Source organism: Gopherus evgoodei, unplaced genomic scaffold (genome assembly GCF_007399415.2).
Source record: "Gopherus evgoodei ecotype Sinaloan lineage unplaced genomic scaffold, rGopEvg1_v1.p scaffold_33_arrow_ctg1, whole genome shotgun sequence".
NCBI classification, from domain to species: domain Eukaryota; kingdom Metazoa; phylum Chordata; order Testudines; family Testudinidae; genus Gopherus; species Gopherus evgoodei.
The window spans coordinates 3745871-3758765 of NW_022060005.1; the positions used below are offsets into that span (position 1 = coordinate 3745871).

The 12895-nt window shown below is 46.7% G+C and overlaps 1 protein-coding gene across 3 annotated transcripts in view; it reads right to left on the reverse strand.

Moving 5' to 3' along the window:
- LOC115641040 (zinc finger protein OZF-like) overlaps window positions 1-4764 on the reverse strand; it is a 33193-nt gene extending 28429 nt beyond the window's left edge. For all 3 annotated transcript variants that reach the window (XR_003998004.1, XR_003998003.1, XM_030544155.1), the window contains exons 1-2: window positions 4648-4764; window positions 2081-2266 (exon numbers count right to left, since the gene is read on the reverse strand). Coding sequence is in view for 1 of the 3 variants with exons in the window: in XM_030544155.1 (XP_030400015.1) it covers window positions 2081-2114 (34 nt within the window). In the remaining 2 variants the exon portion in view is untranslated. The remainder of the gene's footprint in view (window positions 1-2080; window positions 2267-4647) is intronic.
- Window positions 4765-12895: the final 8131 nt, after the last annotated feature.

Here is a 12895-nt window from a genome sequence, read left to right on the forward strand (position 1 = left end):
TAATGTGTCCACTTCTGGGCATCTCACTTCAGGAAAGATGTGGAGGAGATGGAAAAATATCATAAATGGTTTAGAAAATCTGACAGTGAGGAAAGATTTTTAAAAAAAGTCATATTTAATCTTGAGAAAAGATACCTAATGGGAAACCTGACATCATATTAGAAGACTGTTAAGGGCTATTTACAGAACCATAGAATCATAGAATATCAGGGTTGGAAGGGACCTCAGGAGGTCATCTAGTCCAACCCCCTGCTCAAAGCAGGACCAACCCCAACTAAATCTACAAAGAGGATGACCACCAATTATTCTCCTGAAGGCAGGATGAAAAGTAATCCATCTTAATATGCAGCAAGGGACATTTTGTATTAGATATTAGGAAAACTAACTAACTATCAGGGTAATTAAGATCTGGAACAGGCTTCCAAGGGAGGCTGTGGAAGCCTCATCATTGGAGGTTTTTAAGAACAGGTTGGACAAACACCTGTCAGGGACAGTCTAGGTTTACTTGGTCCTGCCTCAGTGCAGGGGGCTGGACTTGATGACCTTGCAAGATCCTTCCAGCTTTACATTTCTATGATTCGATAGCAGGAAATTGAACTCACATCTCCCAAGTTTCATTTGAAAGCCCTATCTACTGGATCATCTTTTCTCTTCTACAAGGTACCAGATACTCCTAGTGAGAGAGAGACCCTACCCAAAAGAGCTTGGAAACTAAGCAGACAAGACAGCAAAGGGTGGATTATTCTCTCCACTTGACAGAGAGAACACTAAGGCCTAAATGGCTTAAAACAGGAACTTTTGAAGAAATCCAGACACCCAAGTCACTGCAAGATGGGTACCTCACTCATTTGGGACCCTTTGAGAACAATAAGCCTATAGTGACTTACATGAGCTCAGACTGGGAGTTCTAGACAGAAGTAGAAGTTTGAGCACTGGTCTCCCACATGACCCAGTGCAGTGCCTGAATCACAAGACCAGCTTTTCTCACTTGTTTTCCTACTGTATTAGTATATCCCACAGAATTCCTCCAGCCCATAAACTACTTCATAAACTCACCCCCAGAACTCATCCCCTTTCACTGTGAGGAACTATTTCACAGAGATAAACCACAGCCAGGAAAGGATACCAGGAACAACACCCTCCTTCCAAGAGTTCAGCATAGGGTCACCATATTTCGCAAAGGAAAAATAGGACACTATGTGAGGCTGGCCCAAGCCATTCTCCCCGCCCCCATGGGGCTGGCCTGAACCACTCGCCCGAACCCTGCCCACTCACACCCCCTGTGTGGGGTTGGTCTTGTTGCTCGCCCAAGTCCTGTCTGCCCCCTGCATGAGGCTGGGGCTGACATCGTTGCTGTCCAAGCACTGCCAGTCCGCACGTTCCTCTGGACCTCACCTTTATGACAAAAGTGGGCATTTGTCCAATTTTCTCTTATCAACTGATCAAGTTGGCAAGAGCAAACAGGGCAAATGCCATCTTCTGCCAAAAAAGTTGTGATGGATGGAACAGGGCTTAAAAAAGTGACTGTCTTGGCCAAAATGGGACATATGGTCAACCTGAGCATACGGGTAGAAGGGATAGTCCTGGAGGAGCTAATGGCAACCGGTCCCAGCCCTGTGACTTTGATCAATGCCCTTCCTGGGTGGTGGAAGAGAATCGAACATCTGGGGCCTTCCACTAATGCAGCTGGCTGAGGCAGATCACAGATAAGATGAACATGAAGAACATTTGACAATCTGGCCACTGGGGACTTAATCAGAACTTAGTCATGAGCCATTTGTCCATCTATGAGACAAAAGAGGGGTCAGATGCCCCAGAGGACCTGCGTGGGGAAGTGGTGGTGGGGAAGATGATGAGTTTGTCCTGTCTCAAAGCCTTTGCCATCAGGAAAAGCAGCACCATCATGATGTCCCTGAATTGACTGTCCCTTGAGGACAGTGTCTTGCACACAGGATCTGATGACTATAGGGGCTGATCCCCTTGACATATGAGGGATGAGTGAAGAACCCTGCACAGAAGCTGACCCAGATGCTTCAGAGACCTCCCAACTTGTAATGCCCAAGGGGACAGGAATCCTTACCCAGAGAGGTTAAAATCTCATAATTCTCCTGCATAATGATCCTGTAGCGGGCTCTCTAGCTGGGGTCCGGTGAAGTTCGCTCACTCTCTCAGTGAAATACACAGCCACCTCTTCAAAGGTCACCAGCTCCACTTCAGACTTTTCCCTTCTCCATCCCCCAGAATGATGGGACAATCCAGAATCAGGCTGCAAAATAACATTTACATTTATCCTTGAGAGCAGGGTGACCAGCGAAGTTTCAGAAAGGGCTTTAATCTATTGCACACTCTGATTCTCAATAGGTTCTTTCTCTAAAGACAAGTTCTAGACTGGGGTGGGCAAGCTACAGCCCATGGGACCATTCTACCTGGTCCCCGAGCTCCTGGCCCTGGAGGCTAGCCCCTGGCCCCTCCCCTGCTGTCCTCCCTCCCCCGCAGCGTCAGCTCTCTCACTCCGCTGCCTACGCAATGCTCTGGGCAATGGGGCTGTGAGCTCCTGGAGCAGCGCAGCTGCAGAGCCCAGCCTGACCTGGCATTCTATGCTGTGTGGTGGCAGAAGTGGCAGCAGCATAGCCCGGCTCCAGCCGGGCAATATGGCTGTAGCACTGCCAGTCACCAGTGGGGCAGGGGGAGTGGGGGTGGGATAGAGGGCAGGGGAGTTGAGCTGGTGGTCAGGGGGCAGGGGTGGTGGTCAGGAGGGGAAACGGGGTTGAATGGGGGCAGGGGTCCTGGGGGGCAGTCAGGAAGGAGGGGGTGTTGGATGGGGAGCGGGAGTTCCAGGGGCAGTCAGGGGACAGAGAGAAGGGGTGGTTGGATCAGGCAAGGGTCCCGGGGGGGCTGTCAAGAATGAGAAGAGGGGTTGGATGGGGTGGCAGGGGTCTGGGAGCAGTTAGGGGACAGGGAGTTGGGGTGTGTGGATGGGGCAGGGGTCCCAGAGGGGTCGTCTGGGAACGGGGAGGTTGGGTGGGGCAGGAGTCCTGGGGGGGGTGTCAGACAAGAGGTGGGGGCCAGGCCACGACCTCCTCCCCTAACCAACCCGCCATACAATTTATGAAACCCGATGAGTCCCTCAGGCCAAAAAGTTTGCCCACCCCTGTTCTAGATTCTGCCAGGCCAAATACTGGAGGCAAGATACTAAAAAAGAGCAACCAAAAGTTAAGCTCTTAAATCCATATTCATTCATCTCAGTAAGTTGCTTGACTTTTAAGACTGTGAGCATGTAACATTGGAGTTTAATTCTGAGTGCTCAGCAATTTTGCAATCAGGTGCCTGAATATAAAAAAAAAACACCTTAATTTTAGACTCTTCTATTTAAAGATCTTGGCCTTGGTCTCTTTATTGTGGAATCTCCATCACTGGAGATTTTTAAGAGCAGGTTAGACATACACCTGCCAGGGGTGGTCTAGATAATACTTAGTCCTGCCATGAGTGCAGGGGACTGGACTAGATGACCTCTGGAGGTCCCTTCCAGTCCTATGATTCTATTGCAGGGCAGAGCCTGACAGCCCTTCCCACGAGGATTAAGTCTACTGAGGCACTATTAAATCCTCCCAGTAACAGAAATAAATGAAGTCGGTAAGACCACTCAAATGTTCAAAGGCAAGCAGGTGTGTCAATGCTGGTAGAAGTGGATCCCTAGTAAGTAAAACAAATTGTATTGAATGAAAATAAAATCAGTGAGTATGCACAATGGAGAGTTATTCAACCCTCCTAAAATACTGATGTCATAACAGATTTTTACTAGACTAGAGATGACAGTGTCTGACCTTAGGAATTCTTTCCAACAACTGTAAAACTTCTAGAAAAAACTGTTTAAGGTTCTAAAGCTCTTCGAAAAATAATAACGCTCTCAAAAACAAACGTTTTTAATTTCCTCCCACCCCATCCAACAAAAACGGGTTAAGTGGTTCTTCTGAAAGTTCATAAAATAAATTCAGCCGTAAAGATGAAAATAAAATTTCCAAAATGGATCGGACATGAGCTCCATCTAGTAACTTTGAGCATTTTATAAGCAACCGAAAAGGTCTTTTTAGAATGAAATTGTGCAGCCAACACTGTCAGTGTCACTGTGCACTCCAGCTATACCGAAAGAGCAGAACCAAAGGAGCCGCTCTGGGGGATCCCCCTGACACTGTCCCCAGGGCAGCGCATCCCCCCAGCAGCGCGGGGACCAGGCAGAGGCAGGAACTGGCTTTTCCTCTCCCTGCTCCTCCCCTTCTCCCCAGGAAAGTCAATGTGCCCCGGGGTGCTGCAGGGAGTGGGGCTGGGCAGGGCTGGGAGCCGGGACCTCCCCCCCACTGATCGCTCCTGCTGCCCCTGCCAGGCTCTCACCGTCTCCCTCCTGCCCCCTCCCCTCGGGCTGGGACACTCGGTCCCTGGCCCGACCCGGGGCGTTCGCTCCCCGGAGCTGGCTCGGCTCCTGCAGGCGCTGAGGGGGGCATAGCCGGGGTGGGGGGTGGGATCAGGGAGGCAGCAGCTCTGGGACTCGCAGACTCCCCTTCCCCCAGGAGCAGAGCTGGGGCGAGGAGGGCTTGATACAGAATCACTTTCCTGCCCGGCCCAGCCCTTCCCCCGGGTCTCTCCCCTCACCTGCAGGCTCCGGCTCAGGGGCTGGTGGCGGCAGAGCCCGAGGCTGCCCCGCAGAAAGTCCCCCCCGGCTGGGTACAGAGGGGGACTCGCGCAGGTTTGCCCCCGGTGTAATTTAACAACCCGTCTCTTTCTGAGCATGCGCATTAAGGGAAGTAGGCATGCTCAATAACATCTATTTGAAGCCACTGCCCGCCCTTGGGATGGGAATTGTGCTCCCTGTATTTGCGTTCACAGCCGGTTAAAAGTGTGCAGGGCAGGAGGCGGGCGAATAGGAGAAGGAGGGCGGAGTCTGTGCAGTGGCTGACCTGACTGCACAGAAGGGTGAAACCGCTGGGGAGGAGGGGGGAGGCAAAGAGTAAAATCAGGGACAGGGTGCGGAAGCCAGGGTTGAGAATGGGGTAGAGGCTCTGCCAAACAGTGGGAGAGGGGAGAACCCCATGATTGGAGGGGCAGAGGCAGTAAAGGTTACCTCACATGGGCTGAGCCATCTGCAATGTATGCAAAAATAACTGAATTGCATTTGTCTTGTAATCCACTGTAACTATAGTTTTGTGGCTTTAAATTATTTTGTTAATTTTTTTTGTTACTCTTCACACTTCACCAACATTGTGCAGATGGCGGCCCCAGTGCCACTGAATATATATTTATAATAGCAAATACTCATTGAAAATATTAATAGTTTCTAGCCACTTCAGCACTCACCTCTCACAGTGTTTCTAGGACAGCACTTCCTGTTTAGAATGGGTTTTTTTAATTCAAAAGGGATGTGCTGGCTGCTGCTTCGCACAGGTCCCATTGGCCTAGAGCGGCAAACCACGGCCAGTGAGAGCCGCGATTGGCCAAACCTGCGGACGCAGCAGATAAACAAACTGGCCCAGCCCCCTGGCGTTGCTGATCCCTGCTCTAGTGCCCGGGACACCTCCACCCCACTTTATCTTGTGCCAACTCACTCCTCTCCTCCTGGGCCGTACTAACCATGGCTGGGACTGCAACCGCAGCCTGTGAATACCTGGCCAAAGTGAAAATGTGCTGCTTGAAACTTCCGTGGACTAATGAAAGTGATTTCAATATAGCAATTTTTCCATATACCTTGACTCTGCACTCACAATAGTCTTTTGCAGCTGAAAATGTGGCCTTCCCCTCTCCCTCCACACCAGTGGAGAAACTGGCCCGGATAAGGAGGGGAAGGAAAAGAATGCAATATGACATTGTTGCAGACACAGTAGTGCCAGAGGCAAGCAACAGCGGTTCGTTGCCCAGAGTGCTTAAGTGCCAATAAACACACCAGGGTGGAGAAGCAAACAACCAAATTTATTTGAGCTCAAATAAGGTGCAAGGGAGAAATAACAATCTCAGATCCTGCACCCCTAAAACAAGCAGTTTCTTCCTTTTATATCCCAGTTGTTTACTACAAAACTTTCTTGCTGACTAGCTGATTTCTCACTTCCCCCTCCTTTCCCATCCAGCTGCAGTATCTTTTCTCATTCAATCTTTTGACTTCCCCCTTCCTCCCCCCTCTCCGCTGCTGAGACATGTATACAGTATCTTAAAACGGCCTTGAGCGGGCTTCAATGTATTACAGCAGAGAACTGGCTGTTACAACCGAAAACTAACTGCTAACACTACATTTTTGCAGCTATTAGTACATTAAGTTACACTAGGTTACACAAAGTGTTTAATCATGGAGGAACATTGGTTCATTGAGGCCTACAACAGGAGGGTTTCATTGACACTTGTGGTCTACCACCTTTCCGAGTTACCTAGGGTTATGCCAGAGTGACACCAACAACTCCCTCCTTTGAGAATACTCAACAAACTTTTGGCTGAGTGTTCTCACATTTAAATGATAACATGTGATTAAGCTTTAGGGAGCTGGAGTGCTTTACAGCAAGCAAGCAAGAGAAGAGTAACCATACACAACACTACACCAGTGAGCAGGAGGTGAACAATGCCTTCCCCTAGTTCTCCCAGTTTGAGCAACCAGCCCCAGAGGGAATCAGAAATAGTAGGTTTCCTTTCCTGGGCCTTCCACTGTTCAAAAGCCTGTTTGGCTGACAGGATGTGCTTGTTAATATCCTGTGCGCTTTCTGGGACATAAGTACAGTATTCATCCCCTATAAGGGCGCACACCCCGCCCTGGGAAGCCACACTTCCACCCAGGAAGTGTCCACATATGTCTTCATGATCACAGATCAGATGGTACTCCTGATGCATCTGTAAGGGCAGTGGGCCAAGTCTGGTACTCAAGATCACTCCGAATGGCCATCAGCTGGTCATTCAGGAAATCCCGAATTCCTAAACATACTAGATCCCACTGCAATGCCTTCCCAGCCTCAGTTATATTTAATACCATCTTTTCTTGGTGTAGTACTATAATACACCTGTTATTTAACTATTCTCAGGTACTGTCAAAAGGCATTCCCATTAATAGCATACATTATTAGTCACTGGAATGGTTTCAATACGGGTACAATTTTTAGTAGCAGAACAAACTCTTTGGGTACTTGTTATGTAAAATCCAGTTAGAGAGAGCTATATATGCTGAAGGATTTATCCAAAACACAGGGCACAGCCTGTAGAATAAACCCCAAAATCCATTCAATACCACATTCCCAAACATGGGTCCCACAAATGTCCTCCCACCAGTGTATAATTCTTTGTTTCTTCACCAGGGTCGGTTCTTAATGTCCTTTCTAGTCAGGAATTCCTGGACTTTGGCAATTTCAGTGAAGTGAGTGTTCCTTCTTCTTTCCCAAAACAGTTGTGGTGCAGCATCCTACAGAGCAGAGGTTACTAGCACATAACCCTGTAATGGTTTTGATTCTTTTAGAAAAATTCAAAGGCACAGTAGATCTGTCAGTGGATAAGGGAGAGGTTACTAGCACTTCACCTTGTACTTTTTCCCTGCTGTCCAAAAGGCACAGTGGAGCTAGAAGGTGAAATAAGCTAATCATCAGTAGGAGAATTCTCCCAATGTGGAGTGGTCTTTTTGCAGTGAGAATCTTGGGTCCAAGCAGTCAGTCTTTGGCACTTCACAGCAGTGTTGGTAGTCATCAGGACTTAAGGGCCTTTCCAGCATGGAGCCAAGGCAGTCTTTCGTCGGTGGATCTTTACATCAATCCCGTTTCCTGGTTCCAAGGAGTGGCAGGGCTGCTAGGGTCTTTGGGTAGTGCTTCTTTACCTGTGAGAAAATAAACTTATCACATTTCATTAGTGCCTGGCAGTGCTTTTCAGATCTCATAGCTGTGTGGGCAAATTCAAGCCCTCATTTTCCTAGTTGTTAGCGAAGTCTTAACTGTGAGGAGAGTCCTTGAATGGAGTCAGTGTCTTATCTATAGCCTGAGCTTGCTAGCTAATTCTTTTTTCCAGTTAACTCATTCTGTTCTTTGTTCTTCTTCCTTTCTTGTCTTCTTTTAACCTGCAAAGGAAACTTCCACTTTTTACTTATACACCTTTTTCCCAACAATGAAGACATAAACATTGTCATTATACAGTACATTAGTCTTATTATTTAATATATGCCACACACATCCTTTTACTAAAATAACCTTATTACAGAGCTTTGGAGCAACAAGCCAGGACAAGCACACCCACTTTGAGGAGTTCACTCAATACAACCTCTAGTCCAATAGCCTTCCACCATCCCCAGCCCTCTGGCTAGAAATCTGAGGTAGCCAGAAAGATCCCATGTACAATATGGGGAGTGAGTTAACTTTTCATGTTCTTGCTTTCAAAGACTGTTGGTATGCAAATTTTAACAACAATTTTTGCAATTAACAATTTGACCAATGAAGTTTCTTTTCCTTACTTAAGGAAATGCATTAGACTTTAGTATATTACATTCTCCTGATTTATCCAAACACTTTGTATTCCAAGTTGAACACAACAAGTATCTGCATTTTAATTTAACCTTTTTGTTTAATTTTAAACTAGACTATTTTATAAAAATATTAAACACAAAAATTCCGGCCACAAGACAAACACCACAAGACAGAACATAGAACACAAAACATAATTTCTATTGTGCCAGTAAATGCATGGTACGTTGAATGCCTTTCAGCTGGCATCAGTTTTCTCTGATTATCTGAAAGACAAAAAAAAGAGAGGTCTACCCACCCCTTCTGGGCAGACAATCATCGCTTGAAATATACAAATACCCTTGTTGACTTCAGGCAAAACAAAGGAATTACCCCATATTTTCTTGTATTTGTTTCATAGGCAGCCCAGGTTTTCAATTACATAACACTGTAAACATTCTTCAGCTAATTTAACTAAATTGTTCATAGCCAAACCAACTGATTGCAATCCAATAATTTCTTTGCCTGAATTTATTTACAAACATTTCACAGACACCAAAAACTTTTTTCTTTAGCATTTTTACAAAGTTCAACTGCTGTTTCCTCCAGCAACTACAGAGTTAACTTCTCACTCTCCCTTAAATCACTTGCTTGTCTCCCAACAGCCACTTTTATCAACTTAAATCACCATTCATAGACTCATAGACTCATAGATTCTAGGGTCAGAAGGGACCAATGTGATCATCTAGTCCGACCCCCTGCACAAAGCAGGCCACAGACCCCTATCCATCCACTTCTATAACAAACCCCTAACCTATGCCTGAGTTATTGAAGTCTTGAAATTGTGGTTTGAAGATCTCAAGCTGCAGAGAATCCACCAGCAAGTGACCCATGCCTCACGCTGCAGAGGAAGGCGAAAAACCTCCAGGGCCTCTACCAATCTGCCCCGGAGGAAAATTCCTTCATGACCCCAAATATGGCGATCAGCTAAACCCTGAGCAAGTGGGCAAGACTCATCAGCCAGCACTCAGGAAAGAATTCTCTGCAGTAACTCAGATCCCATCCCATCCAACATCCCATCATCGACCACTGGGCATACTTATCTGCTGATAATCAAAGATCGATTGCCAAAATTAGGCTATCCCATCATACCATCCCTTCCATAAACTTATCAAGCTTAATCTTAAAGCCAGATATGTCTTTTGCCCCCGCTACTCCCCTTGGAAGGCTGTTCCAGAACTTCACTCCTCTAATGGTTAGAAACCTTCGTCTAATTTCAAGTCTAAACTTCCTAGTGTCCAGTTTATACCCATTTGTTCTTGTGTCTACATTGGTACTAAGCTTAAATAATTCCTCTCCCTCCCTAATATTAATCCCTCTGATATATTTATAAAGAGCAAGCATATCCCCTCTCAGCCTTCTTTTGGCTAGACTAAACAAGCCAAGCTCTTTGAGTCTCCTTTCATATGACAGGTTTTCCATTCCTCGGATCATCCTAGTAGCCCGTCTCTGAACCTGTTCCAGTTTGAATTCATCCTTCCTAAACATGGGAGACCAGAACTGCACACAGTATTCCAGGTGGGATCTCACCAGTGCCTTATATAACGGTACTAACACCTCCTTATCTTTGCTGGAAATACCTCCCCTGATGCATCCTAAAACCGCATCAGCTTTTTTAATGGCCATATCACATTGGCGGCTCATAGTCATCCTGTGATCTACCAATACCCCAAGGTCCTTCTCCTCCTCTGTTGCTTCCAACTGATGCGTCCCCAATCTATATCTAACCTTCTTATTATTAATCCCTAAGTGCATGACCTTGCACTTTTCACTATTAAATTTGATCCTATTACTATTACTCCAGTTTACAAGGTCATCCAGATCTTCCTGTATGATATCCTGGTCCTTCTCCATGTTAGCAGTACCCCCCAGCTTCGTGTCATCCGCAAACGTTATTAGCACATTTCCACTTCTTGTGCCAAGGTCAGTAATAAAAAGGTTAAATAAGATTGGTCCCAAAACCAATCCTTGAGGAACTCCACTAGTAACCTCCTTCCAGCTGGTAAGGGGGACACAAGGAAAATGCTCTGCGGTGTCAGAGCGGATAAGGGGGACACACCACCAAAGACCCCAGGCCCCCTGAATCCTCTGGGCAGCCCTGGGTGACAGTCATTCTCTTGTCTCCAGCGAGGTCCAAGTAAGTCCTGAGTATGTGAAATCCCCATGCTTACACTTACTGACTCCTTCCTTCCACTACACCCTTAAAGTTTTCCAACCTGTTTTCCTATCTCTCTGTCTGTTGCCTGCCCGCCTGGGCCCGATCCTGCTTTTCTTGCTGAACCATCCCTTCCACGGGCACCAACTTGTTCCACTACCAGTTTAGCTAGGAGGGTGGGCTTCTCAACTAGACCCTACCCTGCCTGGTCTCTTCCGTTAAACATTCTTACTTACAAGACTACCCGAGTCCTCCTTCATGAGGCTTGTCACCTGGACAAAAACACATGGCCCTTTGGGCAAAGGCCATTTACTTAACATACAATACAAACCCCTTTAGAGGATTTTACCTAGAGACCCATCCATCTGTCTGCTGACACTTAAACAGAAAAGTGAATTACACAGAGAGCAGAGGAAATTACAGTCTAAGCCAGACTTTCCCACTTCTATACACTGACCGCTACAGGGGACGGGATAGAAGGATCTCAATTCAACCTCAGAGCTCTCTCGCACACATGGCTTCCACTAGGAGGAATTACGAACGAGAGGTTCAGTTCCGCCCACACTCCTAACGTCCAAATGAACAGAGCAGAAAAACAACAGTAACTGGTTAAACAGAACAGGACCAGAATCAGATAGTGTTTCCTTATCCTATTAGGGCTCACTTACTCATGCAGTTCTCAACATATAACACCAACAGTACCAAGCAAAGCAAACATAAAATAACAAGAGTAAAACAAATAGATGGTGTAAATTCTGCAGGGCTCCCCCCTTCTTAATTGCTCACCAAACTGTGACAAATTTCTGTTACCAATCTATCCCTCGTGTCAGGTGATCAGGCTGACACTACAGGATCATTGGGGGAAGATAAAGAAAACTCACCATATAACTGAATTTTAAAGCTTCATTAATAAAATAATAAAACAACAATGGAGAGTGTTGGGAACACTCCCACATCACTCAGGAAAACATTAATGCCCCAAAACCCTTTCATACTCACACACGTACGTCCAGACTGGCCACTTCTGTGTATAATGTTCAGAGGAGGGGGAGAGGTGGACAGGAGATTATCCTATATACAGCTTGTCCAGAATTTCCAACATGCTTCTGCTCTTGGGAGGGCTGTTCTCTTACACCTTGGAATCTCCTGTGGCGTCTCTTTCAGAGATTCCCGTCCAGGTCGGCTGTCTGTGGTTTCTTTGGTGTCACCAAGCCACACCAACTCCAGGGTCACAAAGGCACACTTACTGGACAGTTAAGCTTTGCAAATGTAATCTCGGTTCTGTAACTTGTATTGCCTTTGGTTCGCCTCTGTCTATATATTTTTCACAGCCAGCTGGGGCTGAAAGCAGCCCCTCCCTGCACCAAACACAATCCGTGCCGATTCCTGACCCTAAACGCAGAGCAACCCCTCCCCTTCCATCCCTGGGCCAAGATGATTTTTAAATTAACCTGTTCCTTTCCTCAACAGACAAATTTGCTCACGCTGTGTCAGGGCTTTTTGGTGATTAAACGCTCCTCTTAGATGTATGATCTTATCTAGATTGAAGTACCTTCTAGTGGGCATTGTTTAGATGGATTTTCACGCATGTAAATATTCCAATTCTCTAAATACCTGCAGGTTGTTGAACCATAATGTACGTACATGTAATATGCTGGGGTACTCTTAGGGGGTGAGATGGAATGTTTAGACTGTCCCCCCCCCCATTTTCCACTTACACACACAGGAAGGGTGCCCTGTCCGCGCTAGCGGCTCATAAACTAAGGATTTTTCCCTACAGGGTACTCAAACAGGAGAGGCTAACAAGGATGGCCACGACCCTCCTACACCTCCCTTCAGCAAAGAGCGTCGGTTAGTCTCTGGGAGACGGTGGCGCTCACTCTGATTGCATCCAGCGAGATGATCAGACTGTTAGTAGCCCACACAGAAAGGAAAGGGGAAAGGAAGATGGATACACACACTCCTAGACCCAGGTAGCTTCCTCATCGGACGATGCCAGGCCGAGTCAGCCCACCATGGGTCGGACCTCCTAAAGATCCACTAGTTACTGGGCTTGAGTTAGAGTAGTCCTGGTCACGAGCTTTTGCTTCACAGGGTACTCTGAGTGTCTTCCGGTAACAGTCACTCATACTGGCCCCCCTTTTTTTTTTTTTTTTTTTTTGCAGCCACAACAGGGAGAGAGTGCACTAGGACATAGGGTCTCCCTTTCCTAGACAGGTCTCTCCTTTGTCCCTGA